At 41.9% G+C, this 13,436-nt stretch overlaps 1 protein-coding gene across 1 annotated transcript in view; it reads right to left on the bottom strand.

The window, feature by feature from the left end:
- The window catches only part of PPEF1 (protein phosphatase with EF-hand domain 1), a 69,066-nt gene that overhangs the window by 35,572 nt on the left and 20,058 nt on the right, over nt 1–13,436 (bottom strand). The window contains exons 4-5 of the mRNA XM_074987804.1: nt 7,976–8,139; nt 3,288–3,402 (exon numbers count right to left, since the gene is read on the bottom strand). Coding sequence (XP_074843905.1) covers nt 3,288–3,402; nt 7,976–8,139 — 279 coding nt within the window. The remainder of the gene's footprint in view (nt 1–3,287; nt 3,403–7,975; nt 8,140–13,436) is intronic.

Below are 13,436 nucleotides of genomic sequence, written 5' to 3'. Positions count from 1 at the left end.
TGTTGGATTGCATGTGCTGTCCAGGCATGTGAAGGTATGAAGTATTGCTATGTGTGTAACTGAAATATGTTGTGAGGCTGGGAATGCCCAAAATCAGCCTTTCAGTTCCAACAAACAGCATGACAGCATTAATGGCTCATGAACACCCAGCAAGAAAGAATCCACTATCCCAGAGACTCCTGAGAGAAGGCAAGTATATAATGGAAACTGCTGGAACATGGGACCTGCCTGATCCCCACATCAGAGCAAAGATCCTTCCAGCAAGTGAGAACAAAATATGAGAGAGAGACATAGCGACACCATCACTTGGCTTCTCTCTCTTTCTCTCTCTCTCACACTTCCCAATCTCAGTACCTAGAAGTTTTTGAACCGGAGAAGCTTGGCCCCAGGCTAGAAAGGGGAATCCCAGTTTCGTATTGAGGAATTTGAACCAGCTTGTACCATCTGTCAGTGAGAAACCAGGTTTGATTCTACTCTTGCTTAGAGTAAAAGCTTAGGATTTCTGCTTTTATGTTTTAAGGCAATGATCTCTGACATTTATGCCTACCAATTTTTATCTCTTAAAATGCATCTTTCTGTAGTTAATAAACTTACTTTAACATTTATCCTTACTAGTGAGTTTATCTAAAGTGCTTGAGAAATCTGCTCAGGTCACAAAGGCTGGTGCATGTCCACTTTCCTATGAAGAAGTGGTGAACTAAATAACACACTTACAATGGTCAGGCAAGACAGCTCAGTTCTGGGGCGCAGGGCTGGAGCTAGGGGAAAATTGGCTTGAGCCACTCTAAGTAGCTGAGAAACCATTCACGTAACTCATTTGGGTGTGTTCCTCTACCTGTGTAAGTGCAGTGCCTTTCAGAAGCTTGTAGCTTGACAAAACAGCGTAACAGTTTGAGAGACAGCCCAGGCTAGTGGATTTTGGAGGGCTCAGAAGTCCCACAACCCAAGCTGAGCCCTGGACATCCTGTCACACAGAGTTTCACAACATTTCTATTTGTCAGCCCTATTAGGACATTTCACATCAACATTCTGAAATGCTCTTCCTAATTTATTGAACTTCAAGCTTTGGACTCTTCAGCTATTTGATACAAAGTATAGACACAGAAGAAGGGGATGAGGAGGCCAGCTGAGGGGTTTGAGGATGACATTTAGTAGCCTGAGTCAAATAATTAAACAAAAAAAAATCTGTCAGGGATGGTACTTGGGCCTGCCAAAATGGCAGGGGACTGGACTCTATGACCTTCCAGCTCTATGAGATGTGTATTTCCACATATGATAAGAATTACAACTTAAGCATCACCCCTTAACCCCAGGACACACTCATTGAAATCACCGACCAAGTTGGAATGGACAGTTCCCTTTTTCCAAGGACATGAAATTCAAGCAACAATGCAGAAAGTAAATGTTTACAACACTAGGTGGCATTTTACACATGTATATGCAGCTTTCAAAAAAGAACACCCCTATTATACTTTAGCTTTCTTGTTTTAACACTGACTCACTAAGCAACATCTGACAGGGAAATAAAAGAGGAGAGTTTTGGCTTTCTTAAAATATACCAGTGGTGACTCAATAGCATCAGTTCTAATGGTTTGGGGAGATTTGCACTTTTCTAAAATCATCTACAAAATGACAGTTATGGCTGCCATAGGAACACAGTAATTCCTTGCTTAATGGTGTGGTTATGTACCTGAAAAATGCTACTTTAAGTGAAATGATATTAAGCAAATCCAATTTCCACATAAAATTAATGTAAATAGGAAGGGTTAGCTCCCAGGGAAATCTTTTTAAGCAGACAAAAGGCAATATATACATATACAGTAACAGTTGTAAACAATTTTAAACAATTTAATACTGCACGCAGCAATGAGGATTGTGAAGCTTGGTTAAGGTAGAGAAGTCAGAGGGAGGAATATTTCCCAGGGAATGTCTTGCTATTAAATGATGAACTAGCACTTGCCTAGGCCCACAAGAGTAACCTGTTAATGTAGCCTCATACTCAAGAGGCACCAGGGACTGAGATAGGAGGGAAGAAACAAAATAGATGCACAACAACGCTTACATACAAATACTTCCCCGCAGAAACTGAACATGATGATAAACCCATACTGTCTTGCTGTAGGGCACCACTCTTTCCTCCGGATGGTGCATGTATGGCTGCACAGTGCCAAAATATCTGTGTGTGTGTGTGTGAGTGAGAGAGAGACATACATACTGAATGTGAGATAGAGAAGCAAGTGTGTCTGAGAGACACAGAGACGTGCACTGACCCTTTAAGTACACTGACCCCAAGTCAATTACACTGCCCTTGTAAGAAGACTAGGAAGTCCAGACACAGAAATCTGTAGCTCTGACATCCTGTTCTGTGGTGATGGGGTATGGAATGGCAAGGCCTGATGTGGGACGAGGAGAGACATCTTGTCACCAGTACCCCTTTCCTCACACCGCACAGGAGCAGCTCCAAGGCAGGGCACAGGAGCAGCATGGCAGGGGAGGGCAGGAGTGGCGGATGAACCAGCTACCCAGTTGTGTACTTTACAGGGAACTTCAGGGAGCTCGGGGGGGCTGCTAGCCCACCCTGGTTCCAAACCCCACAAGGCCAGACAGCTTTTCCAGAAAGCCCTGCAAGTACAGTACTCCCTCAGGCTGTGTAAGGGTTGTGTCCCACGCACCCTCACATAACCCGAATTTCACGTAAGTCGGGGGCGGTTTTTTTCCCCAGTGGAACGCAGGTTCTGCAGCCAGGGAAACAACAGGAGCACCTGGAGCTCCTTTTGAACTCTAAGTCCTGGAGCTGGGGGAAAGTTGGGGACAGTTAAGCCTGGCAGTGAGTTGGGGCCATAGGAGGGGGGAAGAAGGGTTAAGCCTGGGATGGGTTAGGGCTGCAGGGAGGGCCAGGAGGGTGGAGTTGAGCTGGGGCCACACAGCCCTGTGGGGGGTTGAGCCAGAGCTGCACCGGGCGGTGATCTAGAGCTGGGCGTGGGGGCGCAGGCCGGGGGAGGGGCTGAGCCAGGGCCCGGGGAGCAGGATATTGAGTTGCGCTTAACTCACATTAATGCAAGTTAAGCGCAACTCGAAATGATGTATTTTGAGGGATTATTGTACTAGACAAAGCAGGCAGCCAAATGATGTTATAAGGGAGCATTGCGCAACTTTAAATAATCATGTGCCCTAATAGATAAGCAATATCAGAACAAAACAGAGTTAACCGGGACAATGTTAGATGAAGAGTCACTGTATCCACCTCATCCTGTGGCCAAACCCTGCTGTATGCACCATCATCTTACCACAGATGGTAATCTCCTTGGAATAGGAGGTCGACAGATGAACGATGTTAGGCAACTGTTTAAGGACTTTCCTGGTTTCATGTAGCAGCTGTAACACATAGCGGGCATGAAGCTGCTGTGAAAGGAATGTGACAAAACAAAGGAAGCATATTAGAAATGCTATTAGACCATGCTACTTTCATAAACGATCTGTCAGCACAGAGACCCATCCACTATCCACACTTTTGCCACAGTCTCAGAGGGGTAGCTGTGTTAGTCTGTATCTTTGCAAAACAAAGGAAGCAGTCCTGTAGCACCTTAAAGACTGACAATGTTATTTATTAGGTCGTGAGCTTTCATGGGAAAGACCCACTTCTTTTTCATGCTCAGTTCTGTTCCAGAATCTGAAGAAGTGGGTCTTTCCCACTAAAGCTCATGACCTAATAAGTACAATTGTTAGTCTTATAAGGTGCTACAGGACTACTTGCTTAATTCTGCCACAGGTACTTGCTGTTTAAACACTGTTTACAGTGTGCACATACTTCCTAAATACAATATAATATAAGAACAGCCATACTGGTCAGGCCAATGGTTCATCTAGCCCCGTGTCCTGTCTTCTAGTAGTGGCTGGTGCCAGATGCTTCAGAGGGAATGAAGAGAAAAAGGCAATTTACTGAGTACTCCATCTTGTGCTGTGCAGTTCCATCTTCTGGCAGACTAAGATTTATGGCATCATGGCATAGAACTCTCAGAATCTAATCCCAGATTTCCAAGTAAATTGCTTTTAGGTTTTAGGGAAGTCACTTCACCTATGTGTCTCAGTTTCCCCACCCATACAGTGGTGTTAACAGGTACTGAATATAGCACTTTGAACATATAAATGCTAGGTATTAACAAATAATAACAGCCTTCCTTTTAGCTATGAAAGTTTAATTATGAGCAGCAAAGTACAAAAAAGACAAAAACAAGAGAGAAAATTGATGTCAGGGCACATTACCAACATTTCCACTGCTCAGAAGACATTTAGGGGTAAATTGCAGCTAAACAACAGCACAGAACACTGTGAGCCAGGACTGGTGGCTGGAAACAAACTTTATGGGGCCACAGCCATTATAAGTTGTCTTCTGGCTAACCAAAATCGTGCTGGACTACGGATGTTGCTGGAAGAGAGTGTTCCAGATTAGAGAGGTTCAACCTGTAGTTAATCGACCCTCTTCCCTATAAACTACTCTTGATGGAATTCTGCATGCTTACATGAGAGCAGAATGCTTATGGTCCACACATTTCTGTGTCCCTTCAAAGAAAAATGCAGAAGAAATTTGCAGAGGACATGTCTCTTCCCCGCCAGCACATGTGGTACATCTGTCAAAGCACCTGGAATACAAATCACAGGGCAGGGCTGGTCTTGTGTCTGCATGGGAGATGTTAATCACAATCAATGAGACAGACTGTTCCTCTGGTTAGCTATTGTGAAGAGGTCCACTCTGGAGGGGTAGGGTTTCAGGAATGAAATAGGCTCTGTCCTCTCAGATAAAAATGTAGCGATCTGCTTGCCTATCTTCCTTCATTACAAGGAAGCTAGCAGCTGTTTTGCCAGGGTTGGAAATACAATCAGCCAGTGCTAGGCTAATTTTATAGAAGAGATTGGGTGGAAAGAAAATTCGGTCTAAATCTGCTTGAGAGCGGATAAGATGTGGAAGAAGAGAAAGAGTAAGTTCTCTGTGCATTCCTACAAAAACTGTGTCAATGTGTGAAATGAAACACTGTTCTTGATGTGAAGAAACCCCACAGTTCATTTTGCTATTCATAGTTAATTGCCTGCCTGCTAGTAACATTGTTAATGTTCCTACTGTTAGTTAACTATTCCCATTCTCTGAATTCCCCAGAAGCATAAAACCTGTAAAAGTTTTAAGGCCCTTACACTGCCAGAGTGATGTAAAGGAGCCTTATTACAAATAACAGTAATGAAATGTTCAGTTAGGAAGACCTATGTGATTTCTCATGCTTTTCCTGTGCTGAAGTGGAACAATGGGGTTAGATTACGTCTCAGGATTTATTGATTTATTTTACATACCCATTTAAAAAAAAAAAAAAGCTTTGAGGGCACATAAAACATTTGTTGAGCAGTCAATAAAATGTCAGGGCAGTCAGAACCAAGCACTTCCCAAAGTGCTCAGCCAGGTCCAGATGAAGTCACCAAATGGCAAAAGAATGTTTTGTTCTTTTGCACCGTATAAATGGCTTTTACATCATAAGAACATAAGAACATAAGAATGGCCATACTGGGTCAGACCAAAGGTCCATCAAGCCCAGCATCCCATCTGCCGACGGTGGCCAATGCCAGGCGCCCCAGAGAAGGAGAACAGAAGACAAGTGATTTATCTCCTGCCATCCATCTCCTGCCCTTGTTATGAAGGCTAGGGCACCATACTTTATCCCTGGCTAATAGCCATTTATGGACCTGACCTGCAAAAATTTATCAAGCTCTTTTTTAAACCCTAATAGAGTCCTGGCCTTCACAGCCGCCTCGGGCAAGGAGTTCCACAGGTTGACTGTGCGCTGTGTGAAGAAAAATTTCCTTTTATTAGTTTTGAACCCACTACCCATCAATTTCATTTGGTGTCCCCTAGTTCTTGTATTATGGGAAAAGGTAAATAATTTTTCTATATTCACTTTCTCCACACCATTCATGATTTTATATACCTCTATCATATCGCCCCTCAATCGCCTCTTTTCCAAACTGAAAAGTCCCAGTCTCTCTAGCCTCTCCCCATATGGGACCCTTTCCAAGCCCCTAATCATCTTAGTCGCCCTTTTCTGAACCTTTTCTAATGCCAATATATCTTTTTTGAGGTGAGGAGACCACATCTGCACGCAGTACTCGAGATGTGGGCGTACCATAGTTTTATATAGGGGAAGTATGATATCTTTTGTCTTATTATCGATCCCTTTTTTAATAATTCCTAACATCCTATTTGCCTTACTAACTGCCGCTGCACACTGCGTGGATGTCTTCAGAGAACTATCCACTATAACTCCAAGATCCCTTTCCTGATCTGTCGTAGCTAAATTTGACCCCATCATGTAGTACGTGTAATTTGGGTTATTTTTTCCAACATGCATTACCTTACACTTACCCACATTAAATTTCATTTGCCATTTTGCTGCCCAATCACTCAGTTTGCTGAGATCTTTTTGTAGTTCTTCACAATCCCTTTTGAAATGGCTACACAGCTTCTTGTACTTGTGAAATCCCTAACAAAACTGGATGCAGATGGAGACAAATCATTCGCACAATGTTGTCCTCTGTCAAGACCACCAGTCTAGCATTGTGAATCGTTTTGCATAAAAAGTGTGATTTTGACAAAAAATGCAGAAATTTCAAAATATTATGCACAGAATTTTAATTTTTGGTGCAGAATTTTTAACTTTTTGGCACAGAATATCCCCAGAAGTAGGAGGAAACTCTCAATCTTTAAAACTCATTCATTCACTCTCTTTGTTGCTCTAAGCTGCAAAAACATTTTCCCACTGCGATGCCTTCTTTCTTTTATTTCCAGCTCCTTTAATAGTGTATAGGATAATCCCACCATCCAATTAATTTAGGCCTTTTAAGTTAAAAACAGTCTTTTCAATGCATCGTCCAGCTTAAACTCTACTCAGATTTTCAACTACTTCATGTCTGCAAGTTGGTATGGAGAGAGGCAAAATCATAGGGGCTACTTACCTCATCTATGAAAAGCTTTTGATCAGAGAATAGCCTTAACTTCCACTAGGGGTCAAGAAAGCCTGTGCTCAAAAATGAAGCCTTTTGTTGCTCATTTACTCTTCTGTTTACCACAGCTCCTCTTTCTAGAGCCCTCACGCAAGATAGACATCAGTAAATTTAAAACTGGGCTGGACTATGAATAGTTAGCACCAAAACTGCAGTTTAAAGTTTCAAATTAACCACTCCCCTAACACCGCACAGTGTAACTATTAGAACCATTTTACAGATGGGGACGCAGAGGCAAATAGGCATAGGAAACTAATCAAGAGCCCAAATATGGGAGTCAGTAGCAGAGTCAACTTCAATTTCCTAGTTAAGGTACATAACATTGGAGCATAACAGAAAATCAGTAAACACAGAACAGAGAATAATCCTGCATTGGCAGAAGGACCGGATAGGAGAAGGACCTGTAAGGGCAAGTAGTTCACTTAACTTCAATAACCCTATTATTTAGTATCTCTGAGCTGCAATTTATTTGCAAATTTGACTCCATCAACCAAGAACTAAACAGAGATTGGGAGTAGCTGGCCCCTTACAAAAGCAGCTTCTCTGCCCTGGTTGTTAACGTCTCCACATTAGACTCTGACAATCGGCTACATCCCCCATGACTGATCTGACTTGTTTTTTCCTCTTTTGATACACACTACTGATAATGGACCTTCTCCACCTGGACTGAAGTCAGCTCTGGCCCTCCCTTTTACTGGGACCCCACTCTTTAAATACTCCTCTGAAACACGCTCCCCCACTCCGCTCATGCATCTGATGAAACAGGTCTTTGCCCTCGAAAATTTATGCTCCAAAATATCTGTTAGTCTATAAAGTGCCACACGACTTCTTGTTGTTCTCTACTATTTTGTGTTTACAGCAACTTTTGACATTACTTCAATTTAGTCATGGTAGTCCCAGTCTAAAATCAATACCATCCCAACTCCTGACTTGCCTGTTGATCCTTGAAAGCACGAAGAAGTGCATTAGTGTCTGCAACAGTCAGGGGAAACGACAGCCGAGGTCCTTGGTAGGAGTCTGGGACTTCTATTGTCTGCTCATATTCTAGTAACTGCACATCAGAACCACTGGGGCTACTGAGAAAATGAGAAATCAAATCTGGCAAGGAGGAGGGGGGAAGACAATGTACAAAGTCTGTTATCTTGGAATGCAACACAAGTACCTCTTCTATTACTGAACGTACAATACTCATTGGTATTTATACTACCACTACAACAAAGTGATTGATTAGTTCCCACCATTAGTTCATGGACCAAATACAACTTTCCAACAATGATTTCTTATTTATAAAAAACAGACAGAAAACAAACAAACAGTGTCTAAAGTCAGACTCAATATTGCTGCAAATATATTTCAACCAGGCTGTAATTCTGGATTAGAAGAAATTTAACTGTCTAATAGGCTCTTCCCCAACACAGATTTGAAGTTTATTGCTGATGATCGATAACTCCTTCTCTATTATTGATCATCAACAGCTCCTTCATCCATTTACAACAACACAAAGTTTAGCTTTCTGTGGGGTTTAAAGCCAGTTTGTTTTATTGTAGTTACTTTTCTATCTATGAGAAATGCCAAAACTCACTTTAGATTTAGGACTCTGAACACTATAGGAAAATGGTTGTGCCACTGCAGTGCTTTAGCTTAGAGCTAACTGACACCAATGGGAGGGGTTCTCCTGTTGACACTGGTAATCCACCTCCTGAAAAGGTGGCAGTTAGGTTGATGGAAGAATTCTTGCATTACTTAGCGCTGTCTACATAGGGATTAAGTTGGCTTAATTATGCAGCTCAGGTGAGTTGATTTTTCCAGACCAATGTAGTGAAACTGACCTAATTTTCTAGTATAGCCCAGGCCTGAACCAAACAAACCCTAGTCTGTCGCATCTGTGTGCCAACAATGGGTGTTTCAATATCACAGTTTCCCCTAGTGTTGAGACAATGTCCACCAAGTAGCCAACTGTCATAAAAACTATCGTCTGAACTGCAGCAAGTGTGGCTGGAGAAAAAAACATAGTTTGTTTGCCTATTCTTCCTGGAGTGTGGAGAAGGTAGAACCATTTCTAACTGCTTCACTTCAGGGTTGTTTTTATAAACACCACTTTATACACGATGGGACAGAGCACTGAAATGTTTGCTTTTGTACATCACTGCTCTGCATCGTGCGTAGAACAGAGAATCAGCTAGCAGTGGTAGCGTAATTAAAAGCATTCTAGTGGTAGCTAAGGTAAAACTACATTGTTGCCCTGGTGAGGTTCCAGTTTTTAGCAACTTTTGTTGGGAGGAAACTGAACTGATTTTTTTTTTAACAACCCTGATTAGACTTGATCTGAAATTCATTAAAAAGGGGTTATTTGTTATTTACCATCATAGCCAAAGAAGTGGATGCAACATAAAACTCACAGCAGCTGAATTCTTCACTGCGTTCACATACATAGTTTATATTATTCATGACTGTTATCAAGGCTTTGAAGAAGCATTTAATGCCATTGTATAGGCAATGTTCAACCTGGCCAGCAGCTGAAGAAAGTTCACAATAAGTGTGATCTGAATGAAGAGAAAGGAAGTTTCCTTCTTAAATGTTTACCCCATTCAAATGCTGTGTCTCAATCAATCTCGCTACAGCAAAGTATCAAGCTCCAACACTAAGGGTTTGAGTCTACAAGTAGCTGAGTACCCCCAATGTGAGTGCCATGGGAGCTGAGTGCACTTCACCATCCTGCAGAATGAACCATAACTGACTAAGTAGTCAATAACTTAAGAGTGCCTTCCTCTTTACAAGACAATAACCAAATCTGGGTTAAACAGGTGTTTACATGGAATCCATTTCGCCATGAAATCACAGTGGTCTGATCATCCCACCCAGTGTGCACACCAGCTGTCACTGACAAACCCGCAGAGAACAGCTCCTACCCTCACTTCACAGCAATTTCATTTTAAAACTAAATTGTATTTATTAGCTGGGGATTACATGGGATGACAGACAGGCAATCAGGTCAGAGGGATACATGTTTGTTGTGGGCATGTGAGCGAGGAATTCCAAGCGAAGTAACCAATCACAGCAAGGCCTTAGAGTGGCTAGAACAGGGAGATTTACATAAGTGCCAAGCTGTTACTGAGAAATAAGCAGAAAATAAATAGAATAAATATGTACATCAGACCTCCCCCCAGCCAAGACTGCATGCGGGGATTTGCATGGCTGCAAAGTAAACACATTGTGGAGCATTAAGAGCTGTACAGAATCCTGTGTACTCAGCTAGTAGGGAGGACTCTCTTTCAGGCTGGCATGCAATAAAGACATAGCTCTTCATACATCATGTAAACCAATCCCTCACTGCATGTGACCAAAAGATCAAGGCAAAACACAAAGGCTTTTTAAAAATGTGTTCCCATATGGTACAGTTGGTTACTTCTTTATTTAAATGATGTGAATTACCAAGAATGCGTGCTATGCCAATCGTTCAAAATGAATTTGTTTTTCTCCAGGAAGAGATCATGGGGGTGGATTAAAAGGTGTATTTAAAAAAATACTGCAGAAAGGGCTTTTACGCCTCCCTCCCATGGACTTCTTTGAAAATCAACTCGAAACATCACCAAAATTATAATACTGCTAAGTGAACAATTTACCCAGCCCTGAAGCATCTTGCTCATGACGCTGAAACTATACTGATATCAGGAGGAGGAGGGGATGAGAAATAGCTGTGGGTAAAGCATATCAAAAGGACAATTTCATGAAAGAAAAAAGTGATCAAAATTTTTAATAACAAAATAAATCCAGAAATGTAAAGCCTACACTGTGATGAGCCAGGAAGATTCCTGAGGGGATTAATTACAATGTTAAGACACACCACGATCTGTAATGTCTCCGAAGATTCCCATCCCTCTCTTCTTTTCTGAATATTGAACGGGACAGGCAATCTCTGCTTTTCCTGAGAATCCCATAAGGGTTCAATATGGAACTGAGCAAAAGAACCGTTTTTCAGTCTGAGATTCAAACAGAACCATCCAGAGAAAAATTAGATGTGAATAAAAAGGATTTAAACAAAAATTGTCAAACCGTGAAACTTGACACAACTCTTGAGAATGGACAAAAATATTTCGGACTGACCCCAAATTAATTTTTTCCAGATTTTATTTAAAACTAAAATGATTTGTCAACTCAAATATAATTTTTTTATTCACTTGACTGTCTTTTTCACTCTGTTTTTCCTTTTCCTAGCTAAATTTCAAAACAGAACACTGTTTTGACACAAAATGGTGAAACAAATTGTTTCAAAGTGGCTGAAATGAAACATTTTGACTTTAAACATATTTTAATTAAATTATTCATCAAAGTGATTCAAAATGCAAATCATTTTGACACCTCAAAAAATGTCACAGAGAGGTAGCTGTGTTAGTCTGTATTTTTACATAATAAAAAAGCACTCCTGTAACACTTCAAAGACTAACAAAATGCATTTGTCAGCAAAATTATTATTAATTGAAAACATCTTGCCTAGTTCTACGCAGGACTTTTAGGATGTGTTTCATTACCCTAACTTAAAACAAACATGGGCTGAGAGAACCAGCAGCAGGATTCTTCTTCTGAGACTCTGTGCTTCCTAAAATACTTGGACAAGTCTCCTGGGTGATTTGCAGCATCTATGTTTAGGTGTTTGCACTCACAGTAGATTAGTTCCATAAGGCCTGAGTCAGCAAGGACTCAAGCATTTGCAAGAGCCCTGATCAGAAAAGCATTCTGAATATGTGCTGAAGTCACTGTAAAGCCAGGTTCTAAAGCCCTTTGCAAAACAGAAATGTATTTAATCACGTCTGCACCCTGCAGCTCTGGACCCACGTGCAGGTCTTTAAGGACTTCTTTGTGGCTCCCAATGCTATAATTACAGGTAAAAAGAAAAATCCTCCTGATTATTTTCGATTACAGGTGAACGTCTACAAGCTCCAAAATGAACAACTCATATCTAAATAGCAAATGATAAGTGATGTCAAAACGTTGGATAACTGCCTCTAGCGTCCTCCAGAGAGAGAGATGGTCAGGGAGTGAAAGTCAGGAAGGCAGTGGTACAAACACACGTGTGAAGTGTGAGGATCTAGAATATATAAAAAGCTTGTGACCGTCCTGCAGTAAACATGCATCACACTACAAATCATTGTGTGTGCGCTGTTCTTAAAATAGGGATTCTAGAAGAATGGTTTCGTGTTATTTATTAAGGACTGTCTTGTATGCACATGCATTGCAGCTCTTGAACTATTGAGTTTTTCACTGATTTGGAACTGCTATTTTGGTTGCTTACCCCTGTACTTAACCATAAGCTTTAAGCTAAGCACATATCCAAATGCTTTTCTGTATTATGGCCTAAGAACTTGTCTCCACTTAAAACACCACGGAGGGGGCACTGTTGTAGCACTTCAATGCCCTGTACAGAACTGCATTTATGGGACAACCATCCCATGCACTTTGGTAATCTAGTCTTCTATCACCTAAGCTGTCTACACTGGGGACGAACAAACTTTTACATCAGACCCCCTTTTCGTCCCTGCAATTAGCAGCCCTTCCTCCTTCTCTCCCCACACCCTCCCCAAGACAGCTCCAGAAGCAAGGGGTGGTTTCCCAGAAGTGATATGCTGCACTCCCTGAGCAATGGTGGTGGTGGAGGCCCCAGAGGTGGGGAGAGAGGAGGAAGCAGCAGATAAATCAGCTTTCTGAATAACACTTTTATTTTTAGTTCATTCAAGGAAGAGAGACCAGCAAAAATAAATAAATAAATAATTTTTTCCTTTTTTATTGACTAAATGCACAAGATCATTTCTGTGGCCCTTGCACTAAACAGAAAGAGGATGTGAGTAATTGTGCTAGTTTTGTAACTCACACGGCTTCTGACTGTAACGGATTCTCAGCAGCAATGAAACTTTAAACAAAATATGTTCCTCTCTCTTTAAATCAGACTCTCAGAAGCTCTGAAGCAAGCCCAGTGCCAGGGACAGAGAACAGAGCACAACTTATAAAACAGAATTAGCATTTGTAAAGCAAAGCCCCTGGTGGAGCTTGAGCCCAGAGACAGTGCGCAGGAGATCTCAGCACACTGCTGGCGGGGGGACTTACCTTTTCCTGCTGGCCCTGCCGGGTGGGAGCAGGAAGCGAGCAGCTGGCAGGTGCTGATCTAGTCTGGCATGGAAGCTGAGCTGTCTAGTCTGCACAGAGTGTGAAGCCTTCCTGCTTCTCTAACCACATTGTGCCCCAGCCTTTCCTGCTGGCAGCTGCAAACAGAGCCTTTTATAAGGCATGGGGCAGGCTGTATGCATTGGGAAGCTCACCTGAGTACCCCTGAACACTCAGCCACCGCTCCCTTCCCTGAAAGAGGGTCATTAATCAAGCTGCTCTCCTGCAGCAAGGCCATA

The sequence above is a fragment of the Carettochelys insculpta genome, chromosome 1, assembly GCF_033958435.1.
Source record: "Carettochelys insculpta isolate YL-2023 chromosome 1, ASM3395843v1, whole genome shotgun sequence".
NCBI lineage: Eukaryota > Metazoa > Chordata > Testudines > Carettochelyidae > Carettochelys > Carettochelys insculpta.
The sequence above is the reverse complement of the archived record's forward strand: the minus strand, read 5'-3'. Positions and strand labels throughout refer to the sequence as shown.